The 16,899-nt window shown below is 28.3% G+C and overlaps 1 protein-coding gene across 1 annotated transcript; it reads left to right on the forward strand.

Annotated features, from left to right (window-relative positions):
- The first annotated feature begins 225 nt into the window (after window positions 1-225).
- On the forward strand, window positions 226-1,308 carry LOC137834389 (uncharacterized). The gene has a single exon (XM_068642446.1). The coding sequence runs from the start codon at window positions 226-228 to the stop codon at window positions 1,306-1,308; it is 1,083 nt and encodes a 360-aa protein (XP_068498547.1).
- Window positions 1,309-16,899: the final 15,591 nt, after the last annotated feature.

Consider the following 16,899-nt stretch of genomic DNA (forward strand, 5'->3'; position numbering starts at 1 on the left):
ATTAAAATAGTTTTTATATAAGAGAATTAAGAATTATAATTTTAAATTGCAGATTTATCTCCTATGTGTCCTATGTGTCAGCTGCATATTTTGTAATTACAATCCCAATTTATACAATATTTCTTGCATATAATTTGTGTACATAATTAATAGTTAATTCTTAGGCAACTAATTAGAAGAAGAATTTCTTAGCATATAATTTGTTTATATTTTACATTAAAGGTGATGGAGAAAGAGTGGGCAAAATTTCCAAGGTTTAGCAGAGAATATATAGATGGTCTTGAGTCATTTTTAGATTTTGCTTACACTAGAGGAAGACCTCAAGGACGTGAGATTTTATGTCCATGCGCTGATTGTAGAAACTGTGTTTGGGCAAGAAGACATGTGGTTTATGATCATTTAATAGCCACAGGCTTTCTAAAAGGATATAAGGTTTGGATTCACCATGGAGAAGAAATATCTTCGACTACAAAAAGTGATGATGACATGATAGATAATGAAGATTCACAAGATGATATTTATGGCTTATTGTATAACACACATAGAAATGTGGTAGAAGCAAAAGGAGGCAAAGAGGGTCCTAATGATGAAGCTAGAAAGTTCTACCATTTGATTAATGATGCAAATCAAGAACTCTACCCTGGGAGTAAAAACTTCTCCACTTTATCTTTCATCATTCGACTGTATTTATTGAAATGTCTTTATGGTTGGAGCAATTCTTCATTCACTGATCTCCTACAATTACTAAAAGAGGTTATGCCTAGTTTGAATATTCCTGATTCTTTTAACAAAACAAAGACTATGATTGGTGATCTAGGCCTTGATTATAAAAAGATTCATGCGTGTCCGAAAGATTGTATGTTATTTTGGCAAGAGAATGAGGGTCTAGATGTTTGTAGTATATGTAAATCTTCACGATGGAAGGAATTTCCAAATGCCAATTCTGAGGTTGAACAACCAAAATATGAGCATAAAGTTCCTGCCAAAGTATTGCGACACTTTCCATTGATTCCTAGACTTCAAAGACTATTTATGTGTTCAAAGACTGCTGAGTCCATGAGATGGCATGAAGAAGAACGATCGAAGGATGGGAAAATGAGACACCCCGCTGATGGTGAAGCTTGGAAGAAATTTGATAGTCTTCATGAAGATTTTTCTACTGATTCGCGCAATGTAAGACTTGGTCTGGCTAGTGATGGCTTTAATCCATTTAGGACCATGAGCATATCACATAGCACGTGGCCTGTGATGATGGTGGTGTACAACTTTCCACCTTGGTTGTGCATTACTTACTACCAGTGGCAATAAGAAGCATTATGCCTGATACCGTGGCTGATCCTCTAATTCGATTTGGGTCATTCTTTCACTCTATATGTCAAAAGGTTATACAAGTGCAAGATATGGATTACTTGGAAGCAGAAGTAGTACAAATACTTTGTCAATTAGAGATGATTTTTCCACCTAGTTTTTTTGACATAATGCTTCACTTACCTATTCATTTGCCGAATGAAGTGAGATTAGGTGGCCCCGTTCAATTTCGATGGATGTACCCCATTGAAAGATATTTGGACCAGGTATAGACATATAATTTGCATTCAATTTGTATTTATCTTTTTTTATTTATAAACTTGATAATATTTTAAAAAGTTTGTACATTTTGTTTAATTGTTTCAGGATGAACGTCAAGATAATACTAATACTGGACATGAGAAAGATTTTTTATGATTGAAGAAATGTAGAAATTTTGAGAGATTTCCTAACTCTAATTAGTTGTAATGATTACAACTTCTACTATTTTGGTATACCATGGAAAATGCAACTTGCACATTTGAAATATTTTGGTATACAATGAAATTACATTTTAAAGTAGTTTGAAAATGTTTCATATTGCGTCATTTTATAAATTACATGCTACTCTACCATATCTTATGCACAATCAACCATTGTATGTCTCTATGGAGGAATTTTTGTGAATTATATCACTTGTTCAGACTAAATGTTTTTACGTATTTCTGGTTTCTCGAATGTGAGTATATGTGTAGATGTGAAAGACGAAACAGTTATATAGAATTCTGGAGGTTATTTCAGAAGGAGAGGATAATGTGTAGGTGTGCTTTTAACTAGTTATGTTTGTGGTGTAGTTTTAGCCTAATGATACTGAAGATAGAAGAAAGCACCCTATAAAGTCTTCCCATCCAATCCTTATTTATAGAACAGAACGCGTATTTTGACTATCATGTCAAGGAGTGATTTAATATTTTTTCTTGCAGTAAAAAGTTTTGTGTTTGAGTAAACAAATTTATGTGAGTTTATTCATGTAGAGGTTGGACGCATTGGCATAGGCATCTGTTATGACATTCGGTTTCCAGAACTAGCAATGGTATATGCTGCTAGAGGTTTGTCTTTTCCGTATTTAATATATTTGGAAACAATTAATCTCTCTCTAGTTTTGATTGGTTGCCTATGATTTGATTTCTCCAAATTGTTTTTATCCATGCCTCCTAAGTGTCATGCTATTAGCATCATATAGTACCAATTTTGATATTTTTGGGGATGGATAGGAGAGATTGGTTCACATGCATTAGGCAACACTACAGGTGTATTTCTTATTTCAAGGATATACTAAAAGAAATTTCAAATCCATAGTTCTTGGTATGGAATTTCATTCCCTTTATTATGTTATCTGTCAATTTTTCCTTTTTTTTATACACTTTCAAGGATCAATTGAGATTAATTGTCAAGTTGTGTTGATTTGATAACAGATGAACAAAACTATTGTTATTATTTTCTTGTTCTAAGATTTGGCAAACTTACAGTATCAGTTAGCTTTTGACTTCAGGTGCTCACTTACTCTGCTATCCCAAGGCATTTAACATGATAACTGGACCATTACATTGGGAGTTATTACAGAGGGCAAGGTAATGGATACAACAAAGTGAAACATTTAGCAACCTGGAACACTTGTTTTAGTTGTGTTTCAGTTAAAATTTATAACCCTACCTAGTCTTGTAAGTTTCCCTTAATTTGTTCGTGTCCCCTAATATATTTTTATCTGTAAACATGACAATATTTTAAATTAATACCTTTTGATTTTTATTCATTTTTAGTCGTTGAAAATTATAAAACCACATGCCTTTTTGTCTCAAGTGAGGAATTAAAGACACACTCTTTTTTGTTAAATTTAGGACTAATCATTAATTAAATTTAACTAGGGACTAAATTGAAAAACGTCAACTTTCAAATATAGAAAACACACTGAAGCCAATAACGTGTTACTGTCTGTAAACAAACTCAATAAACTTGAAACTTAACTGGGGTTTTTAACTAATTATTACATCCACTAAATTGGAGGATAGTTTTCTGAACCATATTTATAATTAATAATAGGCATTTGTAGACAAATATAATATTGTTTGTAGAAAACAAGAAACTGCTGATCATAATTAAAGTTAGAATATATATTTGGGTTACCTTTTTCTGTGTTCTACTCTTTTTTTTCTTTTCATTTTTTTCTTTTGATTCGTATCTTTGGCATGGAAAACCATTTTTTATTTTAACTTTTATTTTAGTATGATTGTGTACATTGGAGATATAAGATGATTATTTTTTCTTAATTAAAGCAAAGATGGAGCATAAGCAGTAGTCACACCAATTCAATAGTGGATTTCCACTTGTACTATTTTTTTTTACATTTTTTTATTCCCTTCTTCATTGTTTCACTTCCTTTGACCACTGAGTTATTTTTAATTTGAAGCAAATGCTTCTTGTAATTTCTTGGGCATATTTTAGAAAAAGGCCTTTGGTCAGTAGTTTAATAAGTTTAATGTAGTGATTATTTTGTTTTTTTGTCTACTTGATATTTTTTTCTTGTTTCTTTATTCAGGATGAAGTTGAAGATCATACGGAGAAGAGAATTCACAAAATGTAGAAATAAATCAAACACTTTTGTTTGATATAAGTTGTAATTTCTTTTAATTTTAAAAGTGTACTAGACGACGTTAAATCATATTTTTTAATGTTTTCATCTATCTAATTATGTTTTCAGATATACATTATATGTTAGTTGCATATTTAATTATATTTCTAAATATTATAAATTTTATTTGTTATCAATTGTCTTCAATAGATTAATTAATTTATTTTGTAAAAATTAAATAAATAGTTTGACTTATTATATTTTTACTTTAAAATAATAAATACATTAGTGACTTAATGCATTCACAGTTTATTCAGAAATATTTTAAATAATTTTACCATAATTATTTAAACGCAATTGTTCCATTCAAATAAATATTCATTCAAATAAATATTGTTTAAACAAAATTGCAACATTTAAAAAAGTGTTGTCTAAACATTATCAAGAAAAACGTTGCCTAAATATTCTCTCCAAAAAACATATAGTACATTTAAATAAGTGTTGTCTTTACGAATGACAACATTTTACAAAACGTTGCCTAAACAATAGACAACATTGAAAATGTGTTGCCTAAACATTAGGAGAAAAAACGTTGCCTAAAAGTTATCCCAAAAAACGTTGCCTATTCTACCAATATAAGGCAACGGCTGCAAAAAAGTGTTGCCTAAACCTAAGCCCACGGCTGCATATTCCACGATTGGAAAAGCGTTGTCAAAGCGTTGCCTAAAGTTAAGACAACGCTTTTCCTACTTTAGGCAACGCTTTTTAGGTGTTGTCTAAGGTAAAAAATGGTGTAGTGAATATTTTCTTTTGATATTTCCTCCTAATCCTGTAATGTTCATGCTAATTAATTTCATCATCAGAAACACTGCACTCCTTCCTATTACACCTTGTCTTACCACTATCTCTGTTTTCCATCATTTGTAAACTGTTAATCACAATATCTTCTTCCTTGAAAAGTGAGAAACCCATCTCCTTATCAATATTCCATACTCTCCTAGCTTCATCGTTGTCATTTTTCAACCAAAACAATCTATTACAGTTTCTAACAGCACTGTTAGAGATATAATTATTCGCGATTTTTTTTAACCTCAACTCCGTTGAAGAAGCAGATTGGGTAACACTTCCACCTGTAGGGGAAATCTCAATTCTCGAAAAAAAACGCTGGCAGCATTCCTTCCCGACCAACGCTCTTGACCGTCTTCCTTCGTGCTGGTTTCACAGGACAGCTGACCGCAATGGCCATCGACCCGCAAACTGCATTCTTGCGCTTGTCCCTTGGTGAGAAAAACGCCCCAGCTCTCGGAAGAAGTCCAACGTTGTCCTCTAAGCAAGTCCTATCACAACTCAATCCCTCTGTGATGTGCGCCTGCTCACCTTCAACCCTTAATGAGTCCAGGTTTGCATCCCTGGAAGCGCTGCAAAGAGACGCACCTCCAACCACCCCGTCGACGAACACCTTCCCAACTGACTAGGCAGTGAAGGGTCAACCAGCAACCACCTCCACTACGTTGTTAACCACTAACACCGCAGCCTGTGCTGGGTCGCCAGAAAACTTAGCGTATCCCAGCTGCAAACTCGTCACCTCACCTTCATAGTCGCGATTAGCAGCTCCGCGTCCACGATCCATGCATAGGTTCTCTCCAAGTGCAACATGCCCTGAGTGTTCTACCATATCAAATGGGCCCAAACCCGCAGACTCCCCTACCCAGCTTTCAACTTGCAAATGGGCCAAAAGTGACCCACCACAAATTAGGTCATCAAGTGCCCCTTTGAAAGTTGTTCCAGACGGATTAAAACCTATGTGGTTGATGACTTTTTACGTCAAGTGCACCGTGTTGTCAGAAGTAATAATGTCCCTAGGGACGAATATCGAACCCACAAGAAATAGTTGAATAATCAAGTAAAATGATCACTAAATATAAGAAAGAATAATAAAAGTTTGTTGGGATTTGTTGTGATGACAATGATTAACAAGAAAATAAAGCAAAAAGTTGTTGCTTCAATTGGAAAAAATAGGGATTGGGTTTCATCTTTCTCACTCTTTAGTATTTTGATTAGCATGGTTTCATCTTCTAACACCTTCTATTCTCCCAATTGGATTACAATCACTTAATGATGTTTTCCTCTCAATTTTGCACACTAGGGTTGTGCCTCAAGCCTCCTATTTAACCTAATTTGGCTGAATTTAAGTGATTTTTCGCTTAGGCGCTAATGGGTTCTCTTGGGCAAATAAAACGTAAAAAGACCCAACGTTATTGACGCTATCTTACTCAAGCGAGATTTTACGCACTTGAGGGAGATCCACTGGTGGCATCTTGACTTTTTGCGAATTTTGACAACTTTGGTGAGTGTTGATGTATTCCAACATTATCTTTTTATCTTTGTATATTTTCCTTTTGCCCAATCATCTTCATTATCCCCTAAAATCCTGAAATTAACACTAAATCTTTTGGGAATAGATTGTTCCTATTAAACTATAAATCACAAAAATATGTAAAAAGGTATAAAATCATAAATTATGGATTATTTTATACTTATCTTAACAATTAATACTCATAAATACCTATATTTTAATAGGAAATATTACTTAAATCTTAACACTCATCTTCCAAGTTCCTATCCATATTGAATATGTGTTTGGATCCGAGTGAATACTATTCACTCGGATTAGAAGGCAATGATTTGCAGGAAAATTTCGCGTTTGTTTCCGGTCAATTACGAAGAATGAAAAGAGCCGATTAGCGGGAGAAGAAGGAATTGGCATCCTGCGCCAATGCGAAGAAAAGCAAAGAATTAGGAAGAATATAATATAATAATAATAATAAACTAATATATTTATATAATAATAATATAAATATATTTATATAATAATAATATAAATATATTTATATAATAATATAAATATATTTATAAAATAATAATAAAAGAAATAAATTAATAATATAAATATAAAAATTATAAAATAATAATAATATACGTAAAATTAAAAATAATAATAATATAAAAAATAATAAAATAATAAATAATAATAATTAAAATAAATTTACTAAATAATAATATTAACAATAATAATATTAAATATTAAATAAATTTAAGCAATAAAAATATTTAATAATATTATTAATAAATATAAATACTAATAATTAATAATAATAAAAAATTATTTATAATAAATAAAAAAATATACAAAATTTTAATTGCTAAAATTTATTTTTATTTTTTAAAAATTAGGATAAATTTATAAATTTACATTCTAATATTTTAAAAAAATAAAAATCTTCCTTCATACATCACATCACTCACAAACTTTGATAAACTTTCTTCACAAATTCACTCTACATATACCTTAATCCAAACAACAAAACTTTTCTCACACTTTCCTCTCAAATCACTTCAAATCCACTCCCTTAAATCCTCTCCTTTCTCCTCCCTAATCCAAACACACCTTTAGTTTTATTTTCAAAACATGCCCGTCCCTCACCCTTTGAAACCTCCTAGCAAACTCTGAAACGTTGTTTTTTTTGTTTAATTTCCGAAAAATGAAAATGTCTAAAATGGTTCCCCATCTTTAAAAGACTTTCCATAAAGCCTTTTCATTGTACTTATCTAAAAAATTTGTGAAAAAAATAGGTATCCGCCATCATCACTAATTTAACATACAAAACCACCCAGTAAATAACAACATATATTTTCCCTGCATCCTTTACCTCTGAAAAACTAGGTACTGTTTTCCTGTACGATCAACTAAACAATAAGCCTAAATAGTACAATTTGGGTTTTATTTATTATTATTTAGGGTTTAGTCAAATAACATTATGAACAAGGTTTTCGTCAAATGACTGCTCAAGAGAAAAGAAAACCACCTAGTCTAGTACGTCAAATTCTCCCAAATCTAGTTGCAAATTTCAAAAACCATTCACTTGAAAGAGGGAAAAAAATTCTAAAAAAAATATCTGTAAAGTGAGGAAACTAAGGGTACAGGGCAAAGGACGATTCCATGCCTACAGCCTTTGTTAGGTCTTTCGTTTACATTATTGTAGGTGTTTTGAATCTATTTTGTACGGATGTATTTGTTTATAAAAGGGTTGGAATATCTAGCTGTTCTCATGATTTTATATATTTTTCATTAATAAAAAGAAAACTTTTTATTTCTATTAAAAATTTTACATCAACAAGATGAAATTACAAAATATAAATTACCACAATCACTTAAAAAAATACTAAATTAAGGACCATTTAAAAGACTAAAAAAATTATAGTATATTGTTAACTGGTTTCTAAATTGGTATCTAATTAACTATCAAAGTTTTAACTATTAATTATTGTTAATTAGATAAATCATTTAACAATAATAAAAACTAATTTAGAAACCATTTTTTTTAGTTTCTAAAATAATTTTTAATTTAGTTACTATAGTAACTAATTAATTTTTTTTAATCTAAAATTGGTTTCTATATATGTTTTTATTTAGTGAATTTTTATCTTACACATCAAAATTATTAATTCTACATGTTTGTTATTCTTTCATCTTCCAATAATTAACATGATGTAGTGGATGAGATCAATGTTGCACTATGTTCACACAAAAAATGGTCAAAATACTTAAACAACTAATTTGGCCGGTAATTGAAATCAACAGGAATAATGAAAACTGCTTTTTTTTTTTTCTTCTGCCGTGAGTTCAGGAACCGATTCAGTGTTATAATTATCGTGTCTTCTTCTATCTCATGCTAGATTTAGCAATTCCAAATAATGAAAAAGTTTATATATGTAGAAAATTGTTGACTCAGACTTTGGTAAGTAAAATTAATAGAGCGTTAATTAAGGGTGTTGGATAATTAACTACATCTTATGATCATGAACAAGTGGACTAAAAACAGAAAAAGAATAGTGAGAGAAGTAAAACGCGTGGTTATATAAATTATGTCTTAAAACATTTATGGTTAAAAATATATCATCAACTCGTGTTTTTTAAGAGGTTTTACAACTGACAAAGAACTTGACTACGAAAACAAACATAGGATGCTTCATACATATAAAAATGTATAATGAAATGACAATTAAAAATTGATATTTTTATATTTAAAACTTTAAAAAATTATATAAACTACAATGAATGTAGACAAAGTGATTTGCCAATATTTCAAATGTGTCTTTTACAGCCATTAGGGGCTCACTTGACTTCAATATATACAGGCGTTTCAGCACGGTTATGTTGAATATATGTCACTTTTTTCCAATTTTATATGCTTTTTTTTTTTCATAAATAGAAATATTTTATCCATAAAAAGTATAAGATACTACTTATGAACGAGATTCAGATGTATAAACATGCCATGATTTCACACAGGAAAAAATAATAAAATTATGTCTCTATTATAAACTTTGATTTCTTGTTGTGCATTGACAGCACAAAAAAATTCAACTTATTTACCCTAGTAAATAAGTTTCGAATCTAAGATGCTTCAGAAATATTTTAAAAAAATCTTTAATTATCACACTAGTCAAGTTTAGTTATTATGTTATAATTATTATTAATCTAAGTTTAGTTATTATGTTATAATTATTATTACAGTCAAGTTTAATTATTATGTTATAATTATTATTATACTTATTAATATGACTATCAATATTAGTATAATTAATAATATAAAAATTATTAATATTTTTCATATTATTTAATATTATTAAATATTATTCACATTATTATATTATTTAATATTATTAAATATTATTCACATTATTCATATTATTTAATATAATTAAATATGATTAACATTATTTATATTATTTAATATAATTAAATATGATTAACATTATTTATATTATTTAATATTATTAAATATTATTAATATTATTTAATATTATTAAATATTATAAATAATGATAATATTATTAATAATAATAATTTTATAAATTTTTATTAATAGTATTTATAATATTAATGTTATTATTATTAATATTATTAATTTTATTATATTATTAATACTATTAATATTCCTAATATTATTATTAATATTATTCATATAAGACTAATTATATTATTTATATTATTATGTTAATAATATGTATGTTTATTAGTTATGATTATTATTATTTGTTATTATTATTTATGAATATTAGTTATGATTTTATAATTATACATATTATAATAATATTTTTAATATTAAGTATATACTTATTATGATAATAGTTGGTAGGTAATAGATATTCGTGGATGATAGTTCGTAAGTAATAGAAATTTGTGAATAATAGTTGGTAGGTAATATAGATATGTGGGTAATAATTGATAGATAATAGAGATTTGTAGGTAGTAGTTGGTATGTAATAGAGATCTGTGGATAAAAGAGGATAAATAATAAAATCTGTGGATAATAATTTGTTAGTAATGCCGAATTTACCTATAGATTCAGATATGTGGGTAATATCCGTAGGTAATGTTGTCCGTAGATAATGCTAAATTTATCCACAAATTTATATTCGTGGGTAAAAATTCATAGATAATACAATTTTTTTTTAGTGTATTCAAGTTTATTTTTAATGCAGGACTTTAATTTTGTGTGATATGAATTTTTATTACGATTATATTTATACACGCTTGCCTATAAACAAAATATTTATACTTGCATGCAAAAAATCTGATCTACGTACACTCACAATGGGTGGTTTCCTACACTATCTGTACTACTAAATGTATACTATTTTTTATATTTTAATTTGACACTTTAATACAGCACTTCATAATTTAATAGATTAATATTTTAATTATATTAATTTTATTCTTAATTTAAAATATTATTATAAGAGGTTTTCAAAAAAATGTTTTTACCATTGAAAGTATTAAACAATCTTTTCGTTTTATGTTATATGTAAATTTCTTAAACATATACTTGTATAATGTATAGGTTAGGTTGTGGGTCCGTCTATTACAAAATGTATAAAATATATAGTTTGTGATTTGAGAAAACATTAAAGACAAATGGAGATTTGATAAACTTTTTCATATATATATATATATATTACACTTATTTATTTATAATTGACAACCTTTTTTATAAAATAAAATATATAAATTAATCAATGATATTTTGATAAATAATTAAGTAAGAAGTAAAGTGGTTATATAGATAGTATTAGATGTGAATATATTGGCGAAAAAAAAGTTAGTAAATATATTGTTGCTCTATGCTAAATATCAACCATGTAGTTCGAAAATTTAAGGTTCACTTGAAATTTTCAATTAGGTCATTTTTAATGTAATTATTTACTTATTTGAAGTAATTGATGTAACAAACTTTACTATGAAAAAATATTGAATATTAATGTTTACTTTTATCAACAAGAAAGAATAAATCAATATGAACCACTTCAAGGAGATCAAACAACCAGCTACTTCACTCAACCAAACTTAAGCTACTAAACAAAGAAACATAATATCACCACACAAGCGTGCTACTCAAACTAAAAGCATGTAAAGTCAAAATCTTTTAATCATAAATAAACACGTCAACGAGTCTAGACACCAATCCGACCAAGAAAATCAAGTGTGTGCAACTTTAGATGTAATTCAATACTAGACTTTTAGTTGGACTAAAGAAAAAGTTTCAGAATGATCTATCCTCCACCTTTAAAGATGAATTTATTCCTATGCCTCCAGATCTCACCAATAACTACAATAATCCAGATCTCACCGATAATCCAGACACTACTCCAAAAGACTATATAGGTTGGAATATTACACAGTTTTAAATGCAGAAAATGTGAAACAGGATCGATATGATCTACCGATGCCACCCCAAGCCAAGTATAACACTAGTTCCAAACTAACCAAACAATTCTATATCCAAAAAACAAATGCCTTGTGGTATCCTCTGCCTCCCCACACAAACAATGTTGGGTCTATTAATGTTTAAGTTCAAGAGGGGAGGGATGAATTGAAATTATAAAATTTTCACAAACACAAACTGATTTATAGTAATTCAGAAGAAAAATAACATATCGACTTTAAAAAGGACAAATTTATTTTTCAACACACTTTATCAAAATCAGAAATTGTTCATATTAGCATTGAGATCAAACAAAGAAATTCTCCAGAACAAGATGAGTTGTTTTTACCTATAAGAACAAGATTTAAATCAAGAGATCAACACAAGTTCTTTTGATATAATTCTTTAAAGAAAATGAATCTTTACCAAGATATTATAAATAAATTTGTTTGTTCTTAAACCATTCAACACTCAGATTCAGAAAGCTTATTTGTGATTAAAAGACTTTTCCAGAACAAGGAAGAACAGTATGAGCAAGCTTCATAAATAACAGATTCAATTTTAAATGAAGAAAAGATTTATTTCCTAACAGATTATCCAATTAACCAGAAAAGAGTGCAGGGATGAGAAGAATGATGCAAGCACAATTTATATTGGTTCACTCATAAAGAGCTACATCCAGTTTCACTTCACACCAAGGTGAAATTCACTAAAAACAATTCAAATCAAATACAACACCTTGCAATTCTTGAACCCTACAAGAGCAAGACAACCAAAGCTGAAAAACCCTATTTCAACATTACTTGCACTTCAAGAAACCCTATCAAGAAGTGACTTACACAAGAATGAATTAAGGAAGGATAACACCTGAAAGAAGATGCAAGAAACTGAAAACTAGTAGCCCAAATTGCAGCACAACAACACCAACACCTTCACCAAGATCAAAGCACACAAAGAACAAGCACTCTTAAAGTTCTTTTTGAAAACCTTTCAAAAATTCATTCAAATCTTTTTTCTCTCACAGAAAAGTCTTGATCTCTATTTAAAACGTGATTGCTCAACAACCTTTCATGTGAGAAATGCCTATCTTTATATAGAAAGCAGTTTATAAAAAATTTTCAAACAACAGTTAAAAAGCTGTTATAAAAAGAACAGGTTAAATCCAAAATAAACAGATTGTTTCTCTAAAAAACTGTCAGCTCATCTTAACAGAAATAACTGCTGAAACAAAATTTTTGGTGCCCTAACAGAATTTTGAAAAACATTTCAGCAGTTCAAAAATAAATCTATTGTTTTACAATCAACAGATTTATTTTTGTGCAGTAACCTGTTTTTTTTTTATATAGAAAAATTAAAGTAGTCTTTAGGAAAACTTTGAATTACTTCTTGTGCTTGATCTTACCACCTTGATTAGGCATATAAGGTAGGTCATGAAGCAAAAGGCTACCTTAAACTCACTCTAGCTAATATAAAAGATCACCTAATTACATCACTACAACCTTCAAAGCAAACTAATTATTTTCTACATCAAACACACACTAAGACTTGGCAGAGAAGAAGCTTCATCCATCTTCAACAAACAAGACATAAAATCAACCACAACCCCTCTTCTTAACAGATTGGCTTTAGAAGTAATTGTGTTACCTAACACTCTCCAAATAGTAAAATGAGCTAAGGGTATAACTAAGATCTTCCAAAAAGATTCAAACACAAACGAACAAACCCTTCTAGAAGAACCCCTCAATACGCTGTAGGTCGAACTAATCGTGTACCTAGTAGTCACACCACCCTTCCAAATCCAACAATCTTCCTTTTACAAGGCAAGACACAATCCAATAAGCACATGTAGAAGCTGAAGTTCCTTAGTCTTTTCCCAATCGATCAAGCCTCTTCTCCAAACTAGATCCCACTTCCAAGATCTGTTAAGCCACTCCCCAAAAGGAGCCAAATTTGCGTCTTTGCTAATACTTGAAGAAAAAAATCTCAGAAATTTGTTCCTTAAATCTTTAGTACCCACCCAAACATCATCCTAGAACGAAGTTTTCTCCCCGTTTCTGACTGCCCACTCAAAACAATTCTCGAAACTCCTACCCCACTCCTTCATCTTCCAAATCCCCTTCAAATCTTTCCACTAGAGAGAGTTCTTGTTGTAAACAAGATTCACTTTCAAGCTTCTCCACCCTCCATATTTATACTCAAGGACCTCATTCAACAAGCAACCCTTATTAGAGTTCAAATGCCAAATCCATTTCCTCAACATAGCCACATTGAAGAGCCTTAGATCTAGAATACCCAGACCACCAACTTCCCGTGGCTCACATACCTTTTTCTAATAAGCCCAAGCAATCTTCCTCCCTTCCTAACCCCAACCCCACAAGAAGTCTCTATGTAACTTAACAATTTCCTTCAACACCGAAGAAGACATTTTATATAGAGAAACATAGAACAACGGTATAGATGAAAGAACAAACTTAATTAAACAAATCTTCTATGTCACCGACAAATATCTACCTTTCCACTTACCCAGTCTGATTTGGATAATGGATTACATCTTTCTGTCACTAATTTGATCACTAATAATGAACTAAATTATTTAATGTCCTACTTAAATAAAAAATTGAAATAAATAAAATACCTAAATTATTCAAAATTCTAAACATGTACAAATTCTAAATTATTGAATGTCATACTTAAATAAAAATGGAAATAAATAAAATTCCTAAGTTATTAAAATTTATAAATAAATAAAAAATCAAAATTATTTAATGTTTTTCTTACATAAAAATCTAAAATAAATAAAATTCCCAAATTATTAAAATTTGTAATACATAACCTAAATTATTTAATGTTTTACTTAAATAAAACCCAGAAATAAATTAAATTTCTAAATTATTCAAAATCTTATATAAATACATATCCTAAATTATTTAATGTCCTACTTAAATAAAAATTTACTATAAATAAAGTTTCTAAATTATTCAAAAAATTCTAAACAAATACAAATCTTAAATTACTTAATGTCCTACTTAAATACAGTATCTAAAATAAATAAAATTCCTAAATTATTCAAAATTTCAATAAATAAAAATTTTAAATTATTTAATATCCTAATTAAAATAAAATCTGAAATAAATAAATTTCTAAATTATTCAAAATCTTAAATAAACACAAATCCTTACTTACTTTATGTTATCTTAAATAAAAATATCAAATAAATAAAATTTCTAAGTTTTTCAAAAATCCTAAATAAATACCAAATCTTAAATTATTTTATTTCCTACTTAAATAAAAATCTAAAATAAATTAAATTTATAAGTTTTTCAAAATCCTAAATAATTATAAGTCCAAAAATATTTAATGTCATTCTTAAATAAAAATTTAAAATCAACAAAATTTCTAAATTATTTAATGTCATTTTTAAATAAAAATATTAATTAAATTTCTATATTTTTCAAAGTTCTAAATAAATACAAACCCTAAACTTTTTATGGCAAGTGCACGGCGTTGTTAGAAGTAATAATGTATCCCTAAGGACAAATATGAACCCACAAAGAACAACTGAATAATCAAGTAAAATATTATTTTAGCTTTCTTGCTCTTTTGTATTTTGATTAGCATGGTAATATTATGTCCTTTGATTGATATTGATGTCAATATAAAAATCAATTCCTTGCATATAAAATTATTAAGATGCTTCCTAAATATCAATTCCTCGCATATTTATAAAAGCAACTTAGTATTCATATCAGACATTGATAGCAATTAACATTTCAAATCTATTTCTAACACTCAAATAGGTTAGTATTATTGATTAGGTGAGAACCCTAAAAAATACTTTTGAGTCAAATTTAAGATTCTACATCAAGAATTAGAAACAAGACAATAATACCAATAATCAATCAAGAACAAAATATTATATTCATAGAGTTTGAATAAATTATTCTCAATCACAAAGGGTAGAATTAGCCACACATCTTCTAACACCTTTTATTCTCCTAATTGGGTTACATGTCCCTCAATGGTGTTTTCCTCTTAATCTTGCACATTAGGGTTGTACCTCAAGCCTCCTATTTAGCCTAATTTGCTTAGGCTTAAGTGACTGGCGTTATCTCGCTCAAACGACATTTGACTCGCTTGTGCGGGATCCACTACTGGCAGTTGATGTTTTTTGCGCGTTTGGGTCGCTTTGCTGAATGTTGATGCAATACAACTTTTTCTTTTTGGCTTTGAGAATAAATCGTTAACACCAAATTTGAGAATAAATCGTTCTTATTTAAATTAAAATCACAAAATATGTAAAAAGATATAAATTCATAAATTATGGATTATTTTATACTTAATTTTGCAATTAATACTCATAAGTGTCTATATTTTAATATGAAATATTACTAAAAATTTTGCACTTATCACCTACTTAAATAGTAATCTAAAATAAATAATATTTCTAAAATTTTCAAAATCTTAAATAAATACAAAATTTAAATGATTTAATGTTTCACACAAATAAAAATTTGAAATAAATTAAATTCCTAAAATATTAAAAATTATAAACAAATACAAATCCTAAATTATTAAATGTAGTACTTAAATAAAAATTTGCAATAAAAAATACCTAAATTATTTAAAATTGTAAATAAATATAAATCCTAAACTATTAGATGTTATACTTAAATAAAATTTTACAATAAATAAATTATTGAATTCCAGTTATTCGCCTTTTAGGATGAATCTTGTTTTTTACATAACTGTTTATTGTTACTTATTTTGCTCAAACTTTGTGTCAATTTGTTGATACTTGAACAAATTATTTATTTACGTGCATTATTTATGTTTATGCATTGTTTATATTAATTTTAGTATGTTTAGTTTTTTTATTGATCCAAATATGTTAATGTTTATTTCTTATATATTAATATTTGCTTTGTAATTTTTTTATTTAATTTCTTATTTACATTTACACTTATATATATATATATTTAACTATGTAAATTATATTTTTATACAAAATAGTGAAAGAGAATACGCCAAATAACTCAACAAAATTTGGAGCGGGATGAAAGAATTGTGTATGTTAAATGACTTCAACAAAGGTGATAAGATTATTTTTGAAGCAGAGGTTAACCTACCAAATAATGAAATTCAATTTTTTCGCCTTTTCGGATGAATCTATTTTTACTTAATGGTTTATTGTTACTTACTTTTCTCAAGATATGT

This window comes from Phaseolus vulgaris, chromosome 5 (genome assembly GCF_000499845.2).
Source record: "Phaseolus vulgaris cultivar G19833 chromosome 5, P. vulgaris v2.0, whole genome shotgun sequence".
NCBI classification, from domain to species: Eukaryota; Viridiplantae; Streptophyta; class Magnoliopsida; order Fabales; family Fabaceae; genus Phaseolus; species Phaseolus vulgaris.

Bases quoted from the DNA above. Each gene is read 5' to 3' on its own strand.
- LOC137834389 (XM_068642446.1), top strand. From the start codon at position 226: ATGGAGAAAGAGTGGGCAAAATTTCCAAGGTTTAGCAGAGAATATATA.